General features: G+C 41.5%; 1 protein-coding gene across 1 annotated transcript; it reads right to left on the bottom strand.

The window, feature by feature from the left end:
- Positions 1-27,926, bottom strand: mecp2 (methyl CpG binding protein 2). Its single transcript, XM_080899944.1, has 6 exons — positions 27,634-27,926; positions 11,853-12,039; positions 11,516-11,724; positions 11,193-11,386; positions 10,949-11,085; positions 1-8,217 (listed from the first exon to the last, which is right to left on the bottom strand). The coding sequence occupies exons 1-6, from the start codon at positions 27,663-27,665 to the stop codon at positions 5,797-5,799; spliced, it is 3,180 nt and encodes a 1,059-aa protein (XP_080756070.1). The 5' UTR covers positions 27,666-27,926; the 3' UTR covers positions 1-5,796.

The raw sequence follows: 27,926 nt of genomic DNA, 5'->3' as shown, positions 1-27,926 counted from the left end.
CTGGTGAGCAGCTAAAACCCAAAATCGAGTAAGAAGATTGTTGCAACACAAGGTGAAGGCATCAAATTCAAAATAAGCTGTTACCAGATTTCTCAGGTTTAACATGTGATATGTCCTGTATGTGCTCTTTGGAGTGATAGGATAATCGACACTCCTGCAAGAGCCACTGTGAAGATGAGGATGTTTCAGCCATTGGCTCCTCGTCCTCTGAGGTGTTTGTGTGAAAAAGAGAAGCTCAGGCAGTCAAAGAGACGACACAGATCAGGGGACAACAAACGCTTTTAGTTAGAAAGAAAAATAAGAAAACAGGTAAAAACTAGTTTGTCTACAGCGACAGTGTATTGGAGTTTCCACTGAATTCCAACCAGAATAAAAGCAGAATATTCATCCTCAATATTAGCAACTATGAAGTCACCACACACATCACTACTAATCTAGAAACACAACATGGCTTGGCTGACATGGTGGCTTCTGGCAAGACGCACAATATTATAGGCACTAAACTCTGGAACATGCAATATGGTGGCTGGTTACTGTAGTTTGTGCCGGGTCGAGTCCTGTGGAGTGAGTCCGATTACAGCGGGACGTTTGATTTCTGCAGCAGCGTGAAGGAAACGGGTTCGCTGCTCTGGGCAGACTGGGTGGCGCCACCTACGCAGAGGCTTCGTCACAGCGCGAGGACTTTACAGAGCGAGGCACGTTTATTTTGTCCAGGACGAAGACATTCAGATTCCCAAAGAGAAAGGGTTATGAGAGAAATTGGGCTTCCTGACAGGATGTTTCAGGATGATCTAAAAAAAGGAAGATACTTTATAATTCTCACGGTTTTAATTACTCTTTTAGTTCACATAAGTTTGTTTTCTGTACCCTTCAGCTTGTTTTATTTATATTTTCATGAATAAATTTATTTTTAGAACCAATAACGACGCACACCATCCTGTTAATGGGTTAACACCTCGATTCCATTTTAAAGGTACTTTTTGTAGTTACCCTTTGCATAATTTAACTCAGGCTTGCACCACCAGGGGGCAGTGTTTTGACAGTGAGTGTGCTCTAAGATGCTTTTCTGTTTAACTTCTTCTAGTCTAGTAAAATTTATATTGAATTTTTAAATATAACCTGATGAATTCCAAAATAGGGTTAACTGTTCTTTTTGGAGTTACCGTTTAAAAATTTTATGAAACCTTTCATCACCAGGTAGGCAGCGTCTTACAGGTGAGATGCTTTCACAACCATAGTATATTTGTTTAAACATTGATCTTCTAAGCAAAAGATCCTTGGTGTGATTCGAGGAAGAGACACAAATCCCTTTGGGGTTGTGTCAGGAAGGTAAAACAGGCAGAGATAACTGCTGTGAATGAAGAAGTAGCTTATTTATGCATTTTAACATTAAATTCTTTTTAGCCGCTCCTTTTTTTTAAGGAAGCTTTGCCCTTTTCTAGGCCACCTGTGTGAAGCAAATATGTTTCTATATATATATATATATATAACTTGCGTACTTACAGAAAAAAAAAGGCTACATTGCTGCACAATCTTGTGACATTACTCAAAAATACCACCTGTTCTTTACTTCAGTTGGTATCTCTTCATCCAAGTATAAAAGACTTTGGAAACATTCAAAAATTAACTAAACAGTAATTTTCTTCAAGTACCTTTAAACAAAGAGTACGGAGGCTTCAAACAAGCGGCAACCTCCAGGGCTAAAAAAAAAGACAAGCAAACATAGGTGAGCAAAAGTTAGCAGCTAAACTTACTGAAACGCAGTGAAGGCAACAACCTGCCCAAAAAAAAAAAATGCAGTTCTATATTTTTCTTTTCATTCAAGCCTCTCTTATTACTGTTGTTTTTTAACATAATTTTGTCTCCTTTTATGTCCTGATTTTAAAGTTTTTGTTGCTTATTTTGCTGCTGTACTTTTCCTATTATATTTTCATGTCACAATTCAGAGCTGCACACTTAAAAATGAACTTCTTCCTAGTCCCCCTGGCCTTTTTTAACTTTTGCATTCAGATTGCTTTGTTCTTTTTAATGAGTTGGAATTTTACATCTGTGAGTTTTTATATCAACATGTCCAATACCCAAAGGTCTCCGAATGGATCCAAGCATGCTCATTATTAACCTTGATCATTTGGTTATGTTTTAAGGCGAGGAGGAGACTAAAACTTCAGAGTTAAGAGAAAAATGGAAGCGTTTGTGCTGCTCCTCAGCTGCTAATGCTCAATCAATAGTCAGGTCCCGATCAGATCACGCGTTTTACCCAAGTCTGATGTTTTGAATGCCTCCAGTAAACACAGACTGTACAAAAGAAGAGATCATAGTCAGTGCCGGTCTGCAAAGCCTTGGGTTTGGCATTGTGGTGCCAGAAGAGTCCAGATTCGGAAGAAGCTTATGTGCACTTATTTGGCGCCTTTCAACCTTAGCAGGTCTAGAAAACGGCTTACAATCTGCTTGTCATTCACACATTCACATACTCATCTACAAGGTGCTTGCCTGCCATCAAAACCAACTCTGGATTACAGTGTTTTTCCCAGGGATACGAGGCCTGGGATCAATTCACCAACCCTGAACCATGGCAGAAGGTCCAGGAAGGTGGGTGGTAGACTCGTGGCTGGTCAATGATACGGTAGCCACGAGCTAAAGCATTCCCTTCATACTATTTATTTATATGAGAGGGAAACAAATTTACAAAATCATGGTATGTTGAGGAAAACTTCAAAGTTGCAACTGAGAGCATAACCTCATCAGGAAAGTGCTTACTGAGGACATCAATGAAGTGAGAAGTAGGGTCACCTTCTCACTGGCCTCTAAACATTAGGACTTGGAGTTCTGGCCATTAGTAAGAACACAGATTTAAGGCACTTTCATAATGGTTCCACTTTTCAGACTGGGCAGCACCGTCCTTCTTTTATGCAGTCTGTGCTTGGAAAACGAGGCGCCTGGTTCAGTTGTGACAGTAGAAAGTAAGGATGGAAAATTTGACTTTTTTCTATACTGCTAGGATCCTTCAAAAAGACTCCAGGGTCTAAATTAGGTTCCAGAGAACTTAAAAGGTCTCTGCTCATGGTGTAGTACTTTCTGAAAGTTAAGAAACTCTGGAGTGAGGCTCAGATTGCTTAACATTTGTGGTTGGCCAACCCCTGAGGGAATGCAACCAATCAGTCTTAGTCATCTGACAGTTATCTGTCCCGCATGTAAAAATCAGCACGCTTTCTTTAAGGTGAAACTGTCGGTAACGGTTTGTTTAAACAACACTGATGCCTGGTTCAATGGGGGCATCAGAGTAGTGTTCAAGCAACGTCATAAACAGAGGAAATAATGTATTTTTTGCTGCCAGAATCTGTGTGCGCGCCAGTAATGCAGGCTTCATCCTGCACAGTGATGGAAAAGGTTGAAAACTTTTTGATAAAGCTGTTCTTCTCTTTCACCTTGACCCCCAACCAATCACAGCTGTCCCTCCCTGAGCCTGGTTTCTGCTGGAGGTCTCTTCATATTAAAATTTAGTTTTTCTTCTTCCACAGCTGCTCATTTGAAGGGATCATCAAATCGTTGAGGTTCTCTTCGTAACATCTGCCTTACAATATAAAGTGCCTTAAGTGTTGCTACATAAATAAAACAGAACTGAACTGAAACTGAGATGTGAACGCAGCAGAGATGTAACCTTGTCATGACTTTTTTCACAGCTGCTGCCATGTCAGCGGACTAATCTGTCTTATCTTTGCAGAAAACCAGCAGTCTGAAGCAACATTTTACTTCCTTGAAAGAAGTTTATCTGAGCCTAAACCTTGTTCATGTTTACGGATTGTGAGTGTTCATATCATCAGATGTCTGAGTATGATCCTTACTGCAGACTCAATAAACAGCAGCAGAACTCAAAGGTTAAATTTCTCCAGAGAAGCTCAGACAGCCCAGCAGCTGTTTGATAAAAACATAGAGTAGCTGCTTTTCAGGGACATTGATAACTCAGAATGAGGTTGTTTTACTACTGTTGGAGAGTTAGAAATATATATTTGTTCAACACTTTTATCAGCAGGCTGCCTAGTGTTTGATTTTGCTATCACATCTCCTTATTAGGGCTTAGTCAGATCTATCTGAGCTTTTGGTAAAGCTGAGTTTCCCAGTTTTTCCAACATTTCTGTAAGTTAGAAACCGTTAAGTAGAGTAGCTCTGATGTGACATGCGCCCAGCATTTGGAAACATAGCCGTCTACTGATAACAAGACTGGCAGCACAAGAGTGTTAGGAAAAGAAATAAAGGAATAAATATAGAGTACCTCTGGAAATATAAGTTAAATAAATGCGGCTCTTATTTGTACCACATTTTTTCTCTTTGCTTCTGTTTTGCAGATCAAACGACCAGAGGTCATCCTGGACCTAACTTCACTAAGTTCAAGTCCCCCTAAGCGCCCTCTGAATCACTCTCAGAAATGAATTTGCAGACTTACAGCTAAGATTTCAGCTCAATGAACAGCTCTGCCCATCTTCGGCACAACTACACCCACGTGAAACTGAACCAGACCTCAGTCCAGGTTTTAGACGACAGTAAAACCTGGCAGGGTTGACCTCTGCGTAGGTGCGCTCTGGTTGAAGGCCTGCAGGGTCTCCGAGCGACATGCAGGCGGTTGATTGTACAAACTGGAGGAGTGCAAACTGTTCCAGATATTCAACACGAAGACACAATAAAAATAAGTAATTTCCCACTCTTTCATTAAGACTAAAAACTAAAATAAAGCTACTGTGAAAGTGGGTTTGGTTTGACATTAAAAGTGCTTCCTTTGGAAACAAAAGACTACGGAAAACAGATTCATCCTGGAAGAACAACTTGCTCTGTTGGACATACTTGGAAAAACCAATGAGGAGGCTTTTTTTTTTCGCCAAGCAACTGACTCTGCTAAGAGGAATCAAGAACTCCTCACACTGTTCAGACATTTTAGACGGTATTCAGAATGACTCAAAATCATGGCCGAGTACAGTCACGAATTGGGTATAAATACTCACAGATTAGATTCACTACTTGTAGGAGGCATTCTGAAAATGGATGGAAAACATTAGTGCCCCCTCTCCGTTTATTGTTAGCTTAATGGAAAATGGGGACGAAAACAAATGATGAGATTTCCGAGAAACCAGTTTAAGGTGCAAACCGCCGCCTCACATCATCTCTGAGGCTTTCAGTCGAGGACTAGTTTCAGTAAGGGACAGTCAGTCAACAGGAGGAGTTAAGAGCAGGTTAAAAGTCAGGGACTGTCAGTCAGCAGCACAGCGATGAGTAAGGGACTGTCAGTCAATAATATCAGACTTTAAAGCTGTATAACAGAGACAAAACAATAAACTATCAAAATACTAAATAAAAAAAACAGGTTATATTCCGGAAGCAACGTTTCGTTCAGAGTAATGTGTTGTTAAGCGTTGGTTTTTAGTTCCAAACTACTCCCCCCCCCCCCCTCCCCACGGAGACTAGCGGGACACAACAGCTGCCTTTTGATTATATATACACACACACTTTTTATCGGTTTTTCCTTTTCATTTGTTTTTCCTAGAAAAAAAGATACTATCCATTTTCCACTCGAGGTGTCCCTCAGCGCCAGGTTGGTTCTCTAATCCAGAACTTTACAGAGTCTCCAGACAGAATCAAACAGAGAACAAGCTGCGACAGTCCTTCCAGCTCTGTGTGACGCTTTCCTTCTATCTGTAAACGGTGTAAAAACCATTACAAGGACATCCCAGTCATACTCCTCTTCTGCCTGGTGCTGATTCAGTCCGTCAGGCTATTGGTAGACGGCAGGTTCATCAGTCCAACCAATCAGCTGACTCTTTCGCTGACAGCAGTCCGTGACTCTACGGTTTCTTCTCGGCTGGGACAGGGAACAGCAGATTGCGGGACGATGTCTCTGAGCTCCCTACCCTCACCTGCTGCCTCTGGCTCTGCCCGGAGCCTAGCCCTACCATCTGCCCCAGGCACGTGACCAGCCCCAGATACTCCAGGAGGTCCAGGAGGCATGGAGCTGGGAGGCCTCGAGGTGCTGTTTGATCCTCTGTCTCCTCCTAAAACCTCTCTGCTTTCAGATGGCATGGCTGGCTCCCCTCTCCCCTCTGTCCTAACCCCTTCCACGCTGACGTCTCGGCTCGGGATCAGGCTCCCTCTGCCAGGCCTTGTGGTGCTCAGGTCTTGTGGCTGTTCGCTCTGGTTTTGCTGAGCAGGGACGAGGTTGGTCCTGGTTAGGCTGGAAGATGGTCGGCTGGATGAGAGGTGCTGCACGTTTGGCCTGGTAAGCTGAGAGTGTGGCTGGGAGCGCAGCTGTGGTTGGATCCGCTGAAAGTGTGGTTGTGCTTGGGACTGGGGTTGGGACTGGGGCGGCCTAGGCTGGGAGAGAGATTGACTGGATTGTGGTCTGTATTGAGTCTGGAGTTGATGTTGTGATGGGGGCCTTGTCTGTGGTTGCACTTGGTGTCTGGGTTGCAGGTGAGGTTGAGGTTGGGCTGAAGTTCTAGACTGGGCTTGTGGCTGCATTTGGGTTTGAGGTCTGGGCTGGGATTGAGGCTGCATTTGGGCTAGGGTCCTGGACTGGGATTGAGGCTGCATTTGACCTTGGTTTCTGGACTGAGGTTGAGGATGAGTTTGGGTTGGGGTCCTAGCGTGGAGTGTCGACGGCATTTGGGATGGGGTCCTGGATTGGGGTGCTGATTGTGATTGGGCTGGAGTCCTGGATAGGGGTTGCAACTGGACTGGGGTTCTGGATTGGGTTTGAGGCTGCGTTTGGCCCGAGGTTCTGGGCTGCAACTGAGACTGAGGTTGGGCTGGAGGCCTGGATTGGGACTGACTCTGAGCTTGAGTTGGGGTCCTGGCCTGGGATTGAATTTGAGGCTGAAGTGACTGTCGGGGCTGGGGCTGAGATTGTTGTTTGAGCTGGGTTTGGAGTTGAGATGGGTGCCTTGACTGGGTTTGAGGTTGGGGTGCTGTGGGGGATGTAGTTTGTGGATGTGGATGCCTTGTTTGGTGCGGATGGATGTGCAGGATGGAGGGGCACTGAGGAGGATGTGACTGAGGTTGCGTATGCTGACTCTGAAGCTGGGTTCGGTGTTGGGTTGAGGAATGAACAGGTTGTGAGGGAACTTTCTGGTTGGCAGCCTGAGGCTGACTGTGGGTTTGGGATGGGGGCTGTTGGGGCCGTGGTTGTGTCAGGCCGTGTCGGGTAGGAGAGGACTGGGGTGCTGGGTAACGACTCTGGGCTTGGGACTCATGGGGAAACTGGGGCTGGTAGCGTGGTTGCAGGGTAGGATGTCGAGGTTCGGGCAGGGACTGTGGTGCAGACTTGGACTGCGGTCTGGGAAGAGCTTGCTGGGTGTGCTGCGACTGTTGGGAGGTGAGCTGAGGCACAGTCTGAGGCTCAATGTCAGGCTTGGACTGGCTAGAAGGTGCTGGGTGTCCAGAGGGTGGAGGAGGAGGAGAAGGTTCATCCAATGTTGAGACAGTGGATTGTTGGTGGCGGTGCTGATGATGGTGGTGGTGGTGATGGTGGTGCTTGTGAGGTGTTCGCTCCTTCCTTTTGTGGCTTTTTGACGGACTAGTGCTACTGCTGCTACTGCTACCCCTTCCACCCAATCCCCCCTCTCCTCCCTTATCGCTTACATCTTCACCTACTTCTTCCCCTTTGGTTACACCATCACCTGTTGCCTCTCCTGATTTGTCCTTGTGCTTCCGCCCTTTATGTGTCTTGTGTCCATGTGGTTGGCTGTCATCTGAAGCAGAAGGCTGCTTCTGTGATTGTGACTGGCTCTGCTCAGAGGGGGCGGGCTCAGGCTCTGAGCTTGGACCTCCTGCCATTGTACTGCTCTCCTCCTCGGCCGCTGTTGACTTTCCAGTCTCTGTTGTTGTAGCCATTGGAGTCTGCACACTCTCCCTTTCCTCCACTGTCTCTCTCGTTTTACGTTTTTTGATTGGCAGAGCTGTTTCCTGGACAACAGGTTTGGTGGAAGACTCCTTAGCTGCTCTCCGTTTGGCCTCAGCAGCCAAGATGGCAGCTGCAGCGTAACTTCCTGCTGTTGAGCTACCAGAGGCTGATGCAGCGGAGGTGGATGCTGTGGCGACTGATGCTGCTGTGGAGGCTGACGCTGGTTTCCTGCCCCGTTTCTTGGGGGCAGTCTGTGGTGGAGGCGGAAGTTCTTGTTCTGATTTCCTCTTTCTGCCAGGGCGGGACTTGGTCACCAAGGCAGGAGACACCACCTGCAGGGGAATTGCCAGATCAACAGGAAAAACCTGCATTAGCATTGTTGCTGGAATTATAAAATCATATTTAAGATTTTAAAGCACTGACTAGACTGCTTCCTGGATGTCTCCTAGGTGAGTTGTTTTGGAAATATCCAAATAGTAGGGACTCCAGGGTAGGCAATAAACATGCTGGAGAGATCATGTCACTCAGCTAGCTTTGGAACACCTTGGTGTCCCCCTTGAAGAGCTGGCTGAGGAGAGAGAGATCTAGGCATATCTGTTTAGACTGCTTCCACCAAGATCCAGGTCCAAATAAGAAGCAGATAATAGATGGATGAAAATACTAACCATACTTACTGCAACCACATACTACAGTCTATCTACTTTTACTCATCATTTACCTCTGTTTGTGAGGTGCTTCTCCAGGTAGAGCCTTAAGTTTCGAACCATGAAAATCATAAACACTAGTGCACAGCCAAGTCCTCAGTATCCACTCTCAAGACATTCTTGGCAGGACTACTGCCAGTCAAGATAAGTGTTTTATTTTAAACTCCTAATGAAAGTCTTTTCTACCTTCCAGATGATTTGTGGATCTCTTGTGTTGATCAATTGCTTAAGACCTTATTTCAGTGTATGTTAGCTGTTTTGCCCATCTTCAGGACACAACTCTACGAAGGTAAACAAAGTCTTCCATGAATTCCCTTCCCATTCTTTTCACTGGGATATTCAGAAGGTCTTTGTAAAGATGGAACTGGAGACACACACAGGATCCTTAGCCATGTCTCTAACTTTGCTACAAATGAGGATTTACAATCTTTCATTTCCTGTAACATGATTTAACTATCTCTAAATAGTTATTTGCAGGCTAAAGTTGATCAAGGTAAAACCTTGGGTTGCCTTTATTTGCTGTCACGCACAAAAAGAAGAAAAAAATACAAGCTGCCACCAGCACTACCCCTCAGATTCCAAGTAGATACACCTATGGTCTCAATTTGAAAATCCTAGATTATTTCCGTCTTGAATTATTGAACTCACAAGATTTTAAGAAAACTTGACCTTGACCTTGAAGTCAAGATCACTGAGATTTGAACTTGTCCAATGTACAGGCAGCTATGGTATCAATTTCAAAATCCTATGTTGCCTTGTTCTCGAGTTATCACACTCACAAACTTTGGTGTCCATGCTGCCCACCCGCCCGGCAAAATGACGGCAGTACTAGGGCTGCCACGATTAGTCGACTAGTCACGATTACGTCGACTATCAAAATCGTCGACGCGTCGTTTGAAGCTTTGTAAGATCACAAAAGACGCAGGAATAAGTGGCAGGATTTAAGAGTGTAATAACGGACTGAAACAGGAGATGGCAGCACTGCATGTACAAGGATGCCAGCTGCCGTTAAACCCAGAAGAAGAAGTAGCTCTGTCCCAGAATTCATAGCGCAGCCCAGCTCAGTTTCCAACAATGGCGGCAGCTAGTTAGTTTTAATATTACTCTTATTATTCTTTCTGGGTCACAAAATAAACGTTTAACATATTTTCATGCGAGAATGTAGCTGTGTAAACCTCAAATATCTGCTCAGTTTATCAAGACACCACATATTTTCAAAAGCGCTCCGACGTTTTCGGAGGCGTCTGTTACCCACCAGCTTGATAGCTAGCCGGGGGCAAAGCTCACTAGAGCCCGTCAGAACACCGGACTCCCGGCAAATCGTTTTCAAACCCACCGCCATCTTTCGCTACTCAGGTTAAACATATATAAGTCACTTAGATAACTTAAAATGTTATTGTTTGGCTTTTTTCAGTATTTTATTTGTTCCTGAGTAAATTGGTTTGGCTGAGATTAAAGTTATAGTTTTTACACAGCTGAATAAACGTCAAGCAGACAACTGATTATCAGAAGTGTGAGATGCTGGAGAATATACTCTGGTGTCCCGTTATATTTTAGATAGCAAGGAGCAGACGGCGGAATTTATTAAACTCCACTGAAACAATCTGCAAATTTCATTAAAATTTAATAAACCATCATCTTGTATTTATTTTTAGTTAGCACATACCTTAAAGACTTAAAGCTGTAAGCTAATGATAGTTATATAAGAGCAGATGCTGCTGGTGCAATAAGCTGTACGTTTTACGTCCAATGGATGATGATCTGATTAGTCAACTAATCGCAAAAATAATCGGTGACTAGTCGACTATCAAAATAATCGTTTGTGGCAGCCCTAGGCAGTACCCATCAGCCTTTCACAGCTGAGGGGTAAAAATTACAGGACGCCTCAACTATCCTTGAAGGTAGTGAGCCAGAATGGCAGGACAGTATGACCCAATGTTACTGGTTGGGAGTTGGGTCTTCAGTCTTTCCTGTCTTGCCTGATATAGGATGCTCTTTACATTACACCTGTAGGTCAAAGGGGGACCAGTTTGACTCTCAAGAGCTGCTTTGAAGGTTACTGAAAAACACAAGTTAATCAACCTCAACAAAGTGGTGATTCATTGGATGACATTATGGTGTAGAGGTGTGATCATTTTAATCAAAATATCTTTAAATGATTATGTTTATACGTGTGAACATCAGTTTTGGAGAGATGCATATTTTCTCCTTGAAGCATATTTCTGTTAGCTTTCCTGGACAGAAGAAATGAGGAAAGTTGCTTAGGAAATGCATGTTTGAGTTATTCAGCTTACTGCGACAATCTCAACACTGTGCTTCTCGAAAATGTACGAACGACTAAACGACAGAGCAACCATACCTTTGAGGTGGTGGTCGTGGTGCCAGTGGAGGTCTCTGCTTTGCCGAAGGGCATCTTGACCAGCAGTTTGCCCGGAGTTTTCTCAACCACACGTTTCATTGCCACTCCTTCTGTAGCCTGCCTCATCTTCCCACTGCCTACAAAAACACAAATAGATACACAATTACAGAAAAAATAAATACTCAAATAGAAATACTCAGGAACAGCTTTCCAGTATAACTTCTAGAATCACATCATTTAGTACCTTTGGGCCTCCCACGACCACGCCCCGATGGTTTCACCACCTTTGGTTTCTTGGGTGGGCGCTTCTCACGGCGGGAGGGGCTCCCACGCCCAGTAACAGTAAAGTCAAAATCATTAGGGTCGGTTGTTGTGTCACCAACCTTTTGGAAGTAGGCAATAAGCTCCACCTTGGAACGAAACGCTTTCCCCTCCGAGCTAAACAGCAAAAAAAAAAAAAAAAAAAAAAGCAAAAAAAAAAGCATCACAAATGTTCATTTGGGGGTTTTACTCCTCTACATCCTGGAAAACGAGCACACTGTCAGGGTGGCTCAGGGCATGGCTTACTTGATTAGGTAGACATCAAACTTCCCAGCAGAGCGTCCAGACTTTCTCTGTTTCAGTTTGCGGGTCCAGCCTTCGGGCAGAGATGGGTCATCATACAGCGGCCCTCGGTCCCGAATGATGGAGCGCCGCTGCCTGGAAGATCCGGCAGACTCGCTACCACCTGCAGACTCTGACCCTGGCTCTGAGGGACCGGCCACTGGCTCTGACATCTGCAAGGAAAAGGTGAGCAAAAACTTGTCCTTCATCCTGAGCAAAATGTGTCATGATGTTCAGCAGGTGATGAAATTTGTCCCTCCATGATTCCACTGTTTCTACTAACTTCTAATGCAGTCTTTACCTGGGTCTGTTGCTCCAACCCTGTCTGTGGCTGCTGTGCTGTTGAGGTTGAAGCTGAGGCCATGGTCTCCGTCCCCCGCTCAGCATGACGACGTTCCCTGCGGGGTTTCTTGGTCTTGGACCTGTCTTTTTCCTTCCTTGGAGGCTGGGGTTCAATAGGTCCTTCATCACCTTCTTGCCCCTCCTCCCTGCACAAAAAAGAGAGAAAATCATACTGTTGACATTATGACCACAACCTGTTAACTGCAAGAATCCAAATAACTTCATAAATATAAGTTCATCCACATAGAACACTTTCAGATCAGTGTTTGACTGAATCAGTAAGAACACGTTAGGCTTCCTTTAGCTTCACTCTAGGGCTGCCACAAACGATTATTTTGATAGTCGACTAGTCACCGATTATTTTTGCAATTAGTCGACTAATCAGATAATGCATCCATTGGACGTAAAACGTACAGCTTATTGCACCAGAATGCATCTGTCAGTTCGCTGTTCTCACCAGCTCTAGTGAGCCTTGAACCCTGGTTAGCTATCGAGCTGGTGGGTAACAGACGTCTCCGAAAACATTGGAGCACTTTTGCAAATATGTGATGTCTTGATAAACTAAGTAGCTGCCGCCATTGTTGGAAACTGGAATTGACTGGGCCGCGCTATGAATTTTGGGATAGGTTGGGCCACGATGGATACACCCGACCCATCCTTCAAATCTGGGGAAATGAAGAATGCATTTTTTGGCCGCGTTTGGGGGAGTCTTCGAATTTGGACAGGCGTGCCACGTCCCTGTAACATAATTGACCTACAAATGCAGCCTCCGAAGGATGCGGCCGCTAAATTTGGACACAGCTATGAAACCCGGACACTACTTCTTCTTCTTTGGCGTTTAACGGCAGCTGGCATCCCTGGACATGCAGTGCTGTTCTTCTGTTTCAGTCCGTTATTACACTCTTAAATCCTACTATTTATTCCTGCGTCTTTCGAAATCTTACAAAGCTTCAAACGACGCATCGACTATTAAATTAGTCGTTGACAATTTTAATAGTCGACGTAATCGTGACTAGTCAACTAATCGTGGCAGCCCTACTTCACTCCCATCAAATGTTTGCAGAACATTTAACTCCAAAGATCCTTCAGACCTGATATTTGAGTTTGAACCATGTAAAAGCTGCATGAAGGCAAATTACGTGCCATTTTTCTAACCGCCAATACAAAGCTCTGACAGACTTCATAAAATCTAAAGCAGGACCTTCTTGAAGTAGTCAAGTGTCAGTGATTCTCACTGTATTACGTTCTTTGCATAAATGGTTAACAAGACCTGACCCTGGACCATTAATAAGCTGTTGCAATTTTGGCTGAGCAAAAAGTAGTTAAATAAGAAGTGTTATGTGTTTGCCACATCCATGGAGGACAGGTTGTGGTGATTGATTTAGGAATGAATTCTGATTAATTCCAGCAAATTATGTATGTCAGGGCATCTGTCCACAGACTGTTCCTTAAAAGAAAATGGGTCAAGATACAACACGACACCCTAAAACTCACAAGTCATTCCACCTAATAATGTTCAATGAAGACTAAAGATAATGGTTTAACAATGTCCAACATAAATGTTGTGAGAAGGCCTGTAGCGAGGAAACCAAGCAGCAATCACCGAGGCTAAAAATGAAGTGCCAAAACCTCCACTTCCTCTAATGGCCAATTGAGGCTGATTCTAAAAGTGAGACAATCTTCATAGACTCTAATGTTAAAAAGCTTTGGCTTCAGTGGATATCTTTACCAGCAGCACCCGCTAATCCAAATATTGTCACTACTTGCTATACACACACTATAGCTGCCACACTATAACTGCCAAAATGCTAACGCTTCATTTAATGCCTTTAAATGAAGAACCTGAAACCAATGGGTAACAAGGTGACTACGTCCATCTTTTATGTACGGTTTGTGAAATCTTACTTATATAGTACCTTGCCTGACCCTTTACTCCTAGTTCTGATTGTGTACCACTTTGTAGACGTCCCTGTGCAGCACTTATCTCGCAGACAGCTACAAATGCTCTCTAATGCCTTTATTTGGCTATTGGTGATTTGGTCTTCTATTTGCTAAAGCTAAAGCTGGTGAGACGCTGTGACTCCCTCTCCATAATCCTTTGTCTGTTTGCTAAATCTGACTGGTGTTTGTAGATTACAAAAGCAAGCATGCGATCGCCTAAATGTTAATATAAAGTCCAACATCAGTGACACATGTCATGGTGGCTACTTCCATCAATCACTGAAAAGGAAAAAGTGGGCACCCAACATTATACATTATAACATTTTTATTACTTTTAAGACTTATTCTGTATTTATGCAGAATAAAGCAAATTCCAAAGGATTTACAAACTTTTTCCTGCAACTGTATGTAGTGAATGTTGGGATATTACACTATAAACCATGCATGTGATTGATTGGATCAATATCAGATTTCGGACCTTTCCAGAAATAAAGCCCACGTTAACAGTGGAGCTAAACGGGGTACAGACCTTTTTTTTTGGTGATGGATGGTAAAACTCCCTGCCTTTGTGTGTGGACCTCATAGTGAGTTTATCAGCTCAAGCAGCCTGGTGCTCTTATCCGGTCTTTAAGTCGGACGTCATTAGCCGTGCCTGGTCCCAAACTACGCTGCAGGTCCCAAAGTCAAACGAACACTGCGGCATCACTGAGAGTCGAAAAAGTGTCTAAATATGTCCACCTGTAATAAAATGATCAGTGTGGCTGCTCTACCAGGTGTAACAATTAAGTTTAACATCCAGGCATCCATGAAATTTTTTTTATAAAATTTAACAGAGTTAGAAGTTTGCAGGGAGTAAGCTCGCTAGTTTCCATCTAAATACAATACAGCATGTTGTGACTGAGGGATTTCTGAAACAAATTAAGACGTACAGCTCTGCTATCACTTCCGACACAAATGAAGACAGAAAACTAAACAGCAGTGATGTTTATAGAGTTACTGAAGTTGGACTAGCTGGGATAAAATGGCGTGCTACGTGATCACTAGCAACACAGCTATCTTAGCATAATATAAACAGTGAAGCTGGAGGACAAAAACTAACTTTTTCACTCGATTAAAGTTAACGTGAGGGTTCCTGATGGTCAGGGACAAATGCAATTAAGATAACCTGTATTAGTCCCACACGTGGGAAATTTGTTATTGTAATCGCATGGCAGGATGCTATAAACGGACCAAACTTCAGTCAGAAGAACAACTGAGATAATCCATCCACAATACGAGGTTAGTCATTAACACACTGCTGCATGGGCTGGGCTGTAGATACATCTTACACAAAACTGAGGTGTGTTAAAAACTGAGCTTTAAAATAATAAGGATAATATAAACCAAGAGAGGCCGACAGTGATCACTGAATGTTTTTAGGGGCTTGTAGATTAAATAGAACAAAATGCAAAGCATTAAAACCTGTTAAAAACACAACAGCCTTATTAAACACAGAGTGGTTTGGGCCCGGAAGCAGGACTCATCACGTCATCACTTAAAGACAGGATTGTGAAGCAATTGCAGGAAGTGCTGAGTTACAGTGACTGACTACCCCTGAACGCACCAACAGGAAGTCTTCAACTCACGCTATGGTTCGTCTTTACGTTACTGTAGGTCACTGTGGTGTTTTTTACCCACTGCAGCAGCTTTGTAACAAAAAGAGATACACATCTAATGTTAGATTAGATAAGCATGAGCGGTGCATTTCCCCCTGATGCTTCTTGAACTTAACAAGTTTCGATGTAGTTTGTGTCCTTTGCTCAGCTGAATACAACTACTTTATCTAAGAAAGCTTTGGATCAGCTGCAGCACACATTTTCAGTGCAGATTAATCAGTTTTTAATTCCCTCAGTACACCAAATTAGTTTTTAAAGTTATATGAAACTGTGATGGTTTTTATCTTGCTTTGACCGACCATCTTTATTTGGTGCAAAACGATGTTGAATTTCCTGTTTTTCTAACGGGGAGCAGAGGCTGTTTCTCATCATAAGTCTGACAGCTGGAACAAGATTAACCTTACTAAATATAAACTCTGACAGAAACCAGAAGAGACCAAAATCAGAGTCACTGGTGGAACTGACAGCAGAGGATAGATAGCTCTCTTCTGATTAAAAGACTAATCAGAATTTCTCATTAATATTTATGTGTTAAATGATTATTTCAGCAGCATGAGGGCTGAAGACGACTCGGACCGGTGTTTACTTCACATTTCCAGTTAAATGTCACATTGAGACTGAAAATGTCAGACCCAACAGAATGCCTGTGTTTTCTTAAACTTTAAATCAGTCATTTAAAAACTTCAGTTCATAAAATGAATAAACATTGCTTCTGAATGCATGAAAACAAAAGCTCTGAGGTGGTTTTGAGACATTGAAATCTGTAATAGAAAATTCTTGTCTTAAATTGGCTGCATTCACGAGCACTTCCTCTTTTTCATATTCTCCTTCTCTTCTGCTTTAACCTGACAGATGTGTACAGATGGGTGCAATTGTTCTGTTTCTGAATGTTAATTGCTGGAACTAGATAAATCTGTGTAACACCAACTACTTTGTCTTTGCTGGCTATAAAATAAAACCTGCATGTTATAAAAACAGATTTATATATAAATAAAATATTAAAGTATCTGTGTGTTGTGTTTGGGTGCATTAGACATTCAGATTTCAATCACATTTATGTAAAAGCTTATCTGATTCATTATCTGCAGCACAGCCAAACTTATAGTTCACAAAGTCTATACATTCATGTGTTAACTTATGAGGAGACGGATGTAAACTATATATACCGTATTTTCCGCACAATAAGGCACACTTAAAATCCTTTAATTTTCTTAAAAATCCACAGTGCGCCTGATAATCCGGTGCGCCTTATATATGAATTCTGGTTGTGCTTACTGACCTCCAATCGATTTTATGTGGTACACGGCGCTCAAAAATCTGTCAAAAAATGTTTTAGTACCACTTTGCTAAGCTATGAAGCCGCACCGCTTGATGGATTGTTGGATCAGGTAGTCAGGAGCTTCGCGGAGTAATCTGGGTCCAAAAACTCCGTCTGCTTCAGGTCCCAAAGTCAAACGAACACTGCAGCGTCACAGAGTTAAAACTGTCTAAATTCTTTCATCTTTAATAAAATGATCAGCGTTGCTGCTTTACCAGGTGTAACAATTAAGTTTAACATCCAGGCATCCGTGAAAACAGAATTTATTAAATTTAACAGAGTTAGAAGTTAGCAGGAAGTTAGCTCGCTAGTTTCCACCTAAAAATGATATAGCATGTTCTGACTGAGAGATTTCTGAAAGAATTAAGATATTCAGCTCTGCTACCACTTTCAGCATAAATGAAGACAGAAAACTAAACAGCAGTGACATTTGTAGGGTTACTGAAGTTGGGCTAGCTGGGATAAAATGATGTGCAATAATGACGTATAATGACGTGGGATATAGCGACACAGCTATGTTAGCATAATATAAACAGTGAAGCTGGAGGACAAAAACTAACTTTTTCCCACTTGATAAAAGTTAACATGAGGGTTCCTGATGGTTAGGAACAAATGCAATCCCAAGGCAGGATGCTATAAACGGACCAAACTTCAGTCAGGAGAACAACTGAGATAATCCATCCACAATATTAGTCATTAATATACTGCAACAACATGGGAATAAAGCAGCTGCAAGAGAATTCAACATTAATGAATCAATGGTACGGAAGTGGAGGAAGCAAGAAGAATGAGTTGAGTCAAGTTTGACTTATCATACTGTTTAGTTACACTTAATGCGCTTTATAATCCGGTGCGCCTTATGGTCCGAAAAAATATAGTAAGGATTTGCTGGAGAGAGGAACAAAGCACAGGAAGCACAGGTAGGTAAACAACAGAACACCATCCAAAAAGGCCAAGCCAAGAAAATCCCAAAATACTGAAAGTCAAGTGAGTAAAAGTCCAACAAATATCCACAAAGAGGAGCATGAGGAAGAAAGACACAGACAATCTGACAAAGGGGAGGTCAACCTCAGTGTGTAGAATACAATACAACTGAGCAACAAACAGGTGAAACTACCAGGTGAAGGCAAGTAGAAAGGAGGGAAAACAGCAAAAGTGGGAAGGAAGCCCATGAGACACCTGGGAAAAATTGACCCTTCAATATAAAACAGGAAGTAACAACATGAGCACTCACAGAGCTTAACTCTATTAAAAGGGTGTTGTACAGCTCTTACTATCCCCTTTCATATGATATATTACTCGATATGGTTTCTTTAATTTTTTTTCCAAGGTAAACTTTGACCTGGGTCAAATACTTAGCCTAGGTACTAGGTACTCATGTTCCCCAACGCCTAGTATACTGTTGTGAAGTTTGAAGACAATCCATAAAAAAATTGAGGGTAAAATAAAGTTTTTACCCAGGCCTTGACCTGAGGCACACCAAAATAAAATCAGCTCGAGCTGTTATTGATATCTACTGTCACACAAAATTTGAAAATGATATCTTGAAAACTGGATGCTAGACTGCTAACAGACACACAGACAGACAAATGGAACCTATTGCACAGTCCCTCCCTTCAGGGGAAGAAACATGAACAACAGAAACATGAACACTAAAGACAAACAGCAACAGTGTCTCCCTGGTCAAAAACCATAGGTTGAACAGTTGTGATAGTCACGACACTGCAATAAAGAAGTTAAAGGCATGCGTCTATTTTTAACACTACACTTGACTGACAACTAATTTGGTTACTAAAGCCACACAGTGACCTCTCATACACAGACCAGTATTATCAACACCTCTTATTTTTTTCATGTAAACAACTTTACATTAAAGGTTGTCAAACCGTCATGTGAAAATTCTGACTCAGTTGCTGCATGGTGAACTTAACATGTGCAGGCTATCACAATGTCAGCATTTTAAAATCGGTTACTGCGTAAGTGGCTAACAGTCACCTCAGTAAGATAAGAGCAAGAGGTCAAACGTTTGATATTTTTATTTGATATAAGGATATAAAATGCACAGTGTTTATAATGGCAACTTTTCTTTTTTAGAACGTCTAGAGAGGTTGAAAAAACACTTTGGTGAAACCTTTGTTTTGGTACTGTTTCAGTGGTCAAATGCTTAGTCCTATTCTGAAAGCAACACAAACTGTAATAGCCGAGATTCAACAACCATGGACATAAATCAGTACATATTAGACCACACAAATCAATAGAAGTCAAAAGTATTTCACAAACTGTTAGGAGACTGTGTTAAAGTATTAGCTGGGTAATGAGAGAAGGTGGGGGAGGTACAGGAAGAAAATAACAGCAGAAGAAAACTATAAATGAATGGATACCACGAAGACCATGATGAGGCAAGAGTAATCTTAAAACTAATCTTTTTTGGTCTTCCTGTCATTCTACCACTTCCTTTCCTCTGCTTCTTCCTTTGTCTCGCCAACCACCTGCATGTCTTCTTTCACATCAATAACCCTCTTGTTTGGCCTTCCTCATCTCCTCGTTTGCCTCATAGCTCCTCCACAGCATCCAACTCCCATTAATTCTCAATCACACTTTTCTAATTTCCAACAACAAAGAACCTATAAGCACCATCAGAACTTTAATATTTCACATCCTAATGTGTTGAAGCTGGAAGAGTTTCTCCAAAAGCTCAGTTCAGATGTGACAGACAAGTCTGAGCAGCTGACTGATTAGTCTGATCTTCATGGGGCTTCAGGCTGCGATGTAAACACAAAAAACAAAAAGCGCTTTTGGACCAAGTAGTTCTCTAGGTCCTTTTGGGCAATATGGGAATCCATCTGCTAGTCTGCTGACTTAACCCCTGGAGGCCAATATTTTAGGTCCCCCAGTTTAGCTGGAGGATATCCAAGCCAAGATGTCCTCTTCCATCCAACGGCTATTGTTTACAAACTCAGAAACATAAAAAACTAAATAAAAATAACCTGATAAAAAGTTAAACCGTCATCATAAAAACCTGTTCTACCCTGTGATTGGTGAATAGCGATGACACTAGGTTTTAAAATCTGATCCCCTTATTCTCCTTAAAGACCATTTTAAATGTATTTATTTGATGTTGAGTCTTTTAAATTTAGTCTTGCATATTTTTTGCAGTGGTTATTATGTCACATCACTGAACTGCACTAGCCTGCATCTAGGATTACCCCTACTAACTTTATATATGTTGCTAAGACTCACATTTTACTTTAATTACTTGTATAAAAACATGAATATTTGTTTACATGAACTGTATGCTGAAAACTCTCAAATGTCTTGTTTATATCCAAACTGTGAAACACTCTGTGATCCTTACAATTAAAATGAGTATCATCATTATTATTCTCATTAAGGCTGTGGTATTTGTGATAGAAGCTGGAATGAATGTTGGTTAACCTCACTTACATACTGATAAATGAGTCAGCCTGTAGTGAACATAAGTAGACGGATATCAGCTGAACAACAAAAGGTAAAAAAAATAAATAAATAATTTTTTATACATATTTTCACTAACCCCTTCAGAGTCTTTTTAGGTTTAAAAAAGTAAAATACATTACCTAACTTAAATATTGCACTTTGTGTCGCACTGGCAGAGACTAGGCATTGGTAACTATCTTTTTCTTAGTCTATGAAAATAGGAAGATGTGAGTTTAATGACAAATTGCACCTAAATTAACAATTGCTCTTGCTGGTTAAAGCCAGTGCTCAGAAATGCTTACAAAGGTAACTCTGATGTACATCTGAGAGGTTTCTTTTTTCCTTTTAACATTAATAAACACATTCTTAAAATTGGCCAGATGCTTTTAGTTTACTTTACTGTTAATTCTGAACTGACATCAACCAAATAGTTTTAAATTTGGTTTATATTTCCATTTTAACTTCGGTAGACACAAGGCAGACACGGTTAAAAACGTATCATTTTCTGACGCAGAGCAAACCACCAGTGCAGACAGGCCACTGCCTAATGAAAAGGGAAAAAGCATGGGAAAAGCTACCCATCATACGACTTCAGCTAGACCGAGGATGTTCCTTCAGCAGTCAGTTGGTGGGAATAGTTTGTTAATGCTGACATGATGCCAACACTTCAAAACAGCACTATATCTGGACCAGAGGCAACCAGGCTGTTTGAAAGGCAATGGAGGCAAGGTGTATGGAGGTATGTGGAAATGGAGTGTCAACATGTCACATGACACCATGCTGAGTCCAGATAATGCAAATAGGCTAAAATAACAAGAGTCAAAAAAGAACCGGCTGGATGACATATGGCAAAAGCGAAGGCCGAAGTAAAAGCTGACCGGACAAGTCATGGAATGAAAGTCATCACATACAGTGTGGTTTTATTGAGCATTTAGGCTAAATAAGGTCTGGTTTTCAATATCAGTCCATTACTCTAGATTATGTTCTATTTTATTGCTAGAATTTAGAGTCGTTTCATACAGCCAGTGTTTTACCTTTTTTACAAACAACTAATATCATCCCTTGTCCAACAGTGCGCATATTTTAAAAAAAAGGTAGTATTTCTTCCAAGAATCTAAAGTAGTATTACACAGCTCCTACCTACTGACTTTTCAACAGGCATACGAAACCAGAATCAGCCAGCTCCAAGGACATTCAGAGAAGGGATGGGCGATGTATCGAATATACTCGGCGTATCGCGAGTTTTTTCACGTACAATGGCTAAAATGGCTTTATCGTAAACATCGAGAATAAATTGACATAGAAATATTAAGCTGTCTGCCTGTAATTCAGAGGTTTTTTCTCCCACACGCTGCAAATGCACCATTCGTCCTCCCCTCCCAACCAGAAAGTTTGCTACCCACACTGCACTGAGCATGCTTGTTTATATACTACCAGATAGGGAAAAATATGACGACAGCGGGATTTTCAGATGAGGAAGGGAACAAGACGCGCTTTCGTTTGGATTTCACAAGGAGATTGTTGAACAAAATGCATCAATTTGCAAAACATGCCCTAAAATTATTGCTGCAAAAGATAGCAGCACCACAAATTTATTTATTGAAAAGTCATCCACTGCAAAATTAAGGATGTTTTACACTGAATGTCAACGTCCCCCCACACGCCAAAGAAAACATTAAATAAACCAGCTGTGATACCTGGTCTTGGTCAGTCGTTTCTATGGTCACTATCTAGACTTTTGTTTCTGTAATTTGAGGTCACCACATTTTTTTATATTACTATTTTTATATTTTACAGTCATTTTTAGATTTACTATCACAGTATTGTCATTGTGAAAAACCTCTGTGTGCAACTGATGGTTAAAAAATGGTTAAAACAAAACATTTCAATTCATTCAGATTTTTTGTATTCAAAGAAGAAAAAAATATTGAATGATCCTTTTGAATGAGTATAGCAGTGCAATTTTAAGCACTATATAGTTAAAAATAACATTTGTTTTTGGAGGCTATTTAAACATATCACGATATATATATTGTATTGTGATATAGCCAAAAAAATATCATATTCGATTTTCCTCATATCACCCAGCCTAATTCAGCGTGTGTGATTTCACTGAGTCTGCTGTCTATCGAGCCAGAACAGCAGACAGGAATCCAAATGTGAACCTGTTGTCTGTTCCTGAACTTGAAGACCACCATCCACCACACGACACCAACCTACCTACAATGTCCTCTATAATGCTCAGGTTGTTGAAAGACACATTCAGAGATGAACTGTTGTTCTAATAAATTAACAGAGGGGGAAACTTTATTGGCAAAGAAAGTTATCAAACCCTCAAAGGTGCAAATACTTTCGGATTCATTACCCTTATCACAGACAACTATCCAGCACCCGAGACGAACCTGGGGACTAAAGCTACGTCTACACTAATCCGGTTAAATTTGAAAACGGCGTTTTCATCTAAAGACGCTCCATGTCCACACTATCGTTTTCAATTGTTTTCATCCACACTGAAAAGGCTGTTAATGTACTGCGCATCCGTGAAACGTAAGATGATTGACTTGCGTCACTTCCATATTTACTTTCCGGCTCTTTGAAAAGTCGCAGCAAAATGCAGAGGAAAAGTGCCCAGTTTTATCTGGAGCTATATGGAGCATGTACAAACTGACATTAACCTTTAATAGAGCTGTCAAAATTAGGAGCAAACAAAATGACTCCTCTACAATGTCGTCCGACATCTTAGTTGAATTCTTCACATCACTGCATCATATGACTAAAATGCGTCATCGTTTTCGAAAGCCTCCATCTTGGCAGTCCACACGGCGATGCGAAAACGGCTTTTCAAATTTATCCACTTTGGAGAGCGTCTTCAAAAAGTTCAGTTTCCCTTGACCAAAAACGCCGTCTCGGTGAGAACGACAGGCCAAAACGGAGAGAAACAGATGCATTTTCAAATGAAAACGTATCAGTGTGGACATGGCCTAAAACACACACACACACACACACACACACACACACACACACACACACACACACACACACACACACATATATTAATTTCAGTATATTTTGTTGAGATGATATGGTATTAGGAGCAAATTCTAAATTTGAATATTAACAGAAATTTGCTCTTTGTTTAACTGTTACATTGGATTTGATACCAGGTATCATAGCTGAGGAATATCATACTGAAGCTGAATGAAAATACGTTGGAGTTTTTTGGTTTTGCTTTTTTCCTTTTCAGGCTTTAATACTTGTGAAAACATTCATCTGATTTGAAGCAATTTAAAGAACATTATGTGCCTTGTATATGAGAAGCTCTGAACTAAAATCAGTCCCCTACCTCCAAACCTGTGGTTTCCACAGGCCTCCAAATCTGCTGTCAGAGATCACATAACCAATCTTTCTACGTTAACCTGAGCTCCACTCCCGAGAGTCCATATTTATAGAGACATGTCATGACATGTCTCTATAAATATGCTATGAATATGCCATTAAACAGTTTTTTTTTGTTGTTGTTGTTGTTTTTTGTTTTTGCTTTTGAGAAAACTAATACAGTAGGGGTTGGGAATGTTGCATAACTCCTATTAAGACATGAATATTTCCACTGGAACTTCTTCAGGAATCTCTGAGATGGTCAGGTGGGAGGCACCTGGTAAACTGACATGGAGTGACCCACAGGTTGTGTCTGAAATTATCCACTGATTCATTCTTCTTACTCCCTGTATCGAAAGTTGCTCTGGTCATTTTAATTATGCTGTCACAACATGACAGATCAACATTAGCTAGATTAATATATATCCAGGTGTATTTCTGTCATAAATTATATCATACTAGGGCAGGAAAATATGGCCAAAAATATTTATCACGATATATATTTGAAAATTTGCGATAACGATATAACTGACGATACCACAACTTTATTAGTGCAAAAAACCCCATCAATTTATTTTCACCTAAACAAGCAGCTGTTTATATTAGTTTAGTTCATTAGTTAGTTCCCCCTAGTGTTTGCTGCTTTTGTCATAAGGCGTGCAGCTATTTAAAGCTACGCCGATTGTTTGTTGAGTCAGCGTCTTGTCACCATGCTAGTTACAAACCAATTCTGGTTCATCTGTTTCACTCAACGATCCGCTTTTGCCCTTCTCATTCTCCGCTGCCGCCATGTTTTTTGTACAATGTGCGTATAAAAACAAAGGCACTGCGCATGCGTGTTTTACCCATATTCTATCGTGATATTTCATTTTTTTAACATTGCCTGAAATTGTACTGGTATTACCGTGAAAGGTATAATATGGCCCAGCCCTATATCATACAGCAGTATTTTCCTTAAATTAGTAATTACACCATGAACATCTAACACTGGTTGTTATTTTGAGATACTTCAAGTGCATAAATAGGCTGTATAAAGAATCACTATACATTCACACAGCACTATGAAATGGTGAACTCACCAAATATAGAGAGCTAACAGAAAAGCAGCCTGAAATCAGACAAAATTATCACCTTGTTGCACTTTCACTCTCACATTTGAAAACAGTTGGACACAAAAGACAACAAAAAACATCCAAACATGTGTGCTGACTCAGCAGGGATCATAATAAATGTGAAAAGTTGAGAATACTTATTTTAAAATGCCACAGAATGTCTGATAGTTGAACTGATGTCAAGCATTCATCTGTGTTTTTCATCATAATTCAATGCAGAAAACATCAGACTGCAGGAAGTGAAGTGCATAACCTCAGAATTTCCTGGAGGGCCTTCAGACCCAGGGGTGTGTCCAGAGACGGGGCATGGGGTGGCACTGGCCCCCCTTAAGAGCTCCTTTGAAAACATTAGCTGCAGCTGTAAAATTTAAGATGTAAGTCAAATAAATAACTTAAATCCCTAAAAATCCCTAAACACTGAACACAATTCTTAAGACACACATAGTTTTGGTTGCACTACAGCTGCAACCAGTAAAATGCCATGACTGTAGTGATTCAAGTATTTATCCCCTGACTCATTCATCAAAGTACGCATTCAATATTTTAATACTTTATTTAAGACCCTTTTTTTCCTCTGCTACTGTGGGTGAACATTCAAGGCTTCGTTGATCCGGGATTTATTTAAAGTTTATCTTGAATGTGAACTTTACTTTCACGCTGGTTCTTTTGTTATGACAGTAATATAAAATCCTACAAAGCCGGTCCACATATATGGATGTCAGTAAATTATTTCATTAGCACAAGTAAGAAATACTCCCAGACTGGCATTTCTCATTATACAACTTTAACAAATGAATTATATTTCTTGCACAGATTGGAAAAGTTCTCATTATGCAAAAACAAACAGATTACATTACTGGACTATAATTACTGAACCAATAATATGTGTATATCGTTTTAATGGGAATGATTTTAATTAGTGTGGATGCTGATTCAGCAAATTAGTCTTTAATTGATTCAAATGGTCTAGCTTTTGTCAGATTGGTGTCATTTGGTGAGTTCAAACTGAATATTCCAATTGGCTGATTCAATTAGAGCCTATTCAAGCCCCGTTTCCTGATTGGTGAATTACAGTTCAACAGGCAGCTGATGTGACCAGAGTAAGCAGAAAGAGCCAGACAACCACAGGCTCTCACTACAGACATCTACAGCCAAGTCCTAAGTAAGATAAAACTTATTCAGAAGTTTGTCAGATTTTCCCAATAAAAATTTTCAAAAAATTTTTCTAAAATAAAAAACTCCAGTTACTCACAGGAATATTGAACTAAAGCATTAAAGTGTTCAAAAAGAAAGTCACCAGTTATTTAATTACAGAAATTTACCAGGCCACTTTAAATGTGTCTCCAATTACTTTGGGAAATTTAAAAGTATGCATTAATGTGTGCTATTTTCAAAGTAAAAGCTTCCTGGATAGTTTTAGAAAGTTATCAGCATAGTCAAAAATAATTTTAGAAAAAATTCAAAATAAAAGGACACTTGCATGAAACATTCACAAGAAAGAAATTTGTCTGTTCACGGAGAGTGACTTTTTTGTGCTAGCGCAAATATGAGACCAGTGTCTTTCAAAAGGAAGTATATTCTGTGTCCGCAGTATTATATATATATATATATATATATAATATGAAGTGGTTAGGTTTGGGGGCTAAAACGGTCACTGCTACTCTTAAAGCTCTGTTGTCCTGGTTGCCATGTTGATCTGAGCCACACCCACTAATGTGTACTAATTAGTACAACTGACTATTAAAACAAGCCTACAGTTACAAAAAAAAAAAATATCACCCTACTCATGAGTTGTTATGACAGGAGATACTATCCATAATAGTCTACAATGTATTTTGTACCAAAGTCTAAATATGATTTTGAATGCTGTAAAGTTTGGCATTTTAACACTGGACTCTAAGGAGATGGCCTCACTTTTGGACAGGCTCAAGTGGCCATTGGAGGAACAGCAGCTTGTAGGATCTCTTCCTGCGAATGTTTTTGGTTTTTCTTCAAGGGGGTGGGCATGGCACCCAACCCCCAAACTTTTAGACACACCGCTGGATGAGTAGGAAACCCATGTGTTTTTATTTTGATAAATTCTGCCATTGTACAATGTGTGTGTACATTTAGTGCATGATGGCAGTGATGCTGTTGAGAGACAAACACTTCAGTGAGTGTTGGTGCTGCTGAAGCTGCAGGTGGAACAGGAAGTGAGCTGCTGAAGAAACTAGGACACACAAACACACGCACGCACAGGTGATGGGTTCTACTCCCGTTCTGCAGTTATAAACATGTGCAAAAAGTGGCAGACACTCTGTGTCTATGTGGCTCAGCGGCACTAAGGCAGCTGGCCGCTAACAGGGTAATGATCTGTTTCAGCCCGCTTTGGGTAGGTGGTTGGGTGGAGGCTGCGAGTGCAGTGAGGGAGGTTAGCCCAGGTTACTGGTGAGCGGGGTTAACCCGGGTTAGTGATGAGCAGTGTGAACAGCCGGACCCTCCTCTCATGAGAACACTGTGTTTGCTAACCAGCTAGCAACCGTTAGCTCCTGCCTGTCAGACGGAGCGCGGGAGGAGGGGTGCACCGTCGCCGCTAAGCCGCGGCTGGGATATTTGTGACAACTCCCCGGCCTGACTTCCAGGAGAGTTGTGGTAAAGTCGGAGCGGCCCGGTAGTGCGCGGAGGACGGGCTAAGCTAAGGCTAAGCTCCGCTCCGCAGCTAAAGTACAGACTGAGCAGTAAGTTGGTGACGTATTCCTGCTAACCCCGCTCCGCCGCGACAGGCCGGGGTAAAAATCAACGCACTTTCACTTCGATAAAACAAACGACAGAAATGGCTCTCAGCCGTCGGAGCCACGGTAGCGGCGGCACGGTAAGGGAGGATAAATGTAAAAAGCCACTTACAGTCTCTCCTCTCCGCTCTCCACGGCGGCCATTTTTATTTAAATAAATAATTTTATATTAAAAAAAAAGCTCCAAACATCTCTGCTCCCTCCTGCTGCACCCCGCCCCCTCGGACTCCATCTCCAACCGCCGTCAACCGCCAACACCGCGAGATTTGCTCCGACATGGGGTCAACAGCACGGTGCAGGGGCGGTGTAGTCCCGCGAGAAGACGGTCAAAGTGAGACGTTCTCGTACCGCTTTGAATATATCTGTAAAAATAACAAACGTCAAAATATCAGCGTCAGTAACGCA

Source organism: Rhamphochromis sp. 'chilingali' (genome assembly GCF_963969265.1).
Source record: "Rhamphochromis sp. 'chilingali' genome assembly, chromosome: 12".
Classification (NCBI taxonomy): Eukaryota; Metazoa; Chordata; class Actinopteri; order Cichliformes; family Cichlidae; genus Rhamphochromis; species Rhamphochromis sp. 'chilingali'.
The sequence above is the reverse complement of the archived record's forward strand: the minus strand, read 5'-3'. Positions and strand labels throughout refer to the sequence as shown.

What these genes read in the sequence shown, in the direction of transcription:
- mecp2 (XM_080899944.1), bottom strand. Translation starts at nt 27,665, where the DNA reads ATGGCCGCCGTGGAGAGCGGAGAGGAGAGACT. An exon ending in TTTGATGTCTACCTAATCAA is followed by an intron (nt 11,387 to 11,515) that starts GTAAGCCATGCC and finishes TTTGCTGTTTAG; the next exon opens with CTCGGAGGGGAAAGCGTTTC. An exon ending in TGGTCGTGGGAGGCCCAAAG is followed by an intron (nt 11,086 to 11,192) that starts GTACTAAATGAT and finishes GTGTTTTTGTAG; the next exon opens with GCAGTGGGAAGATGAGGCAG.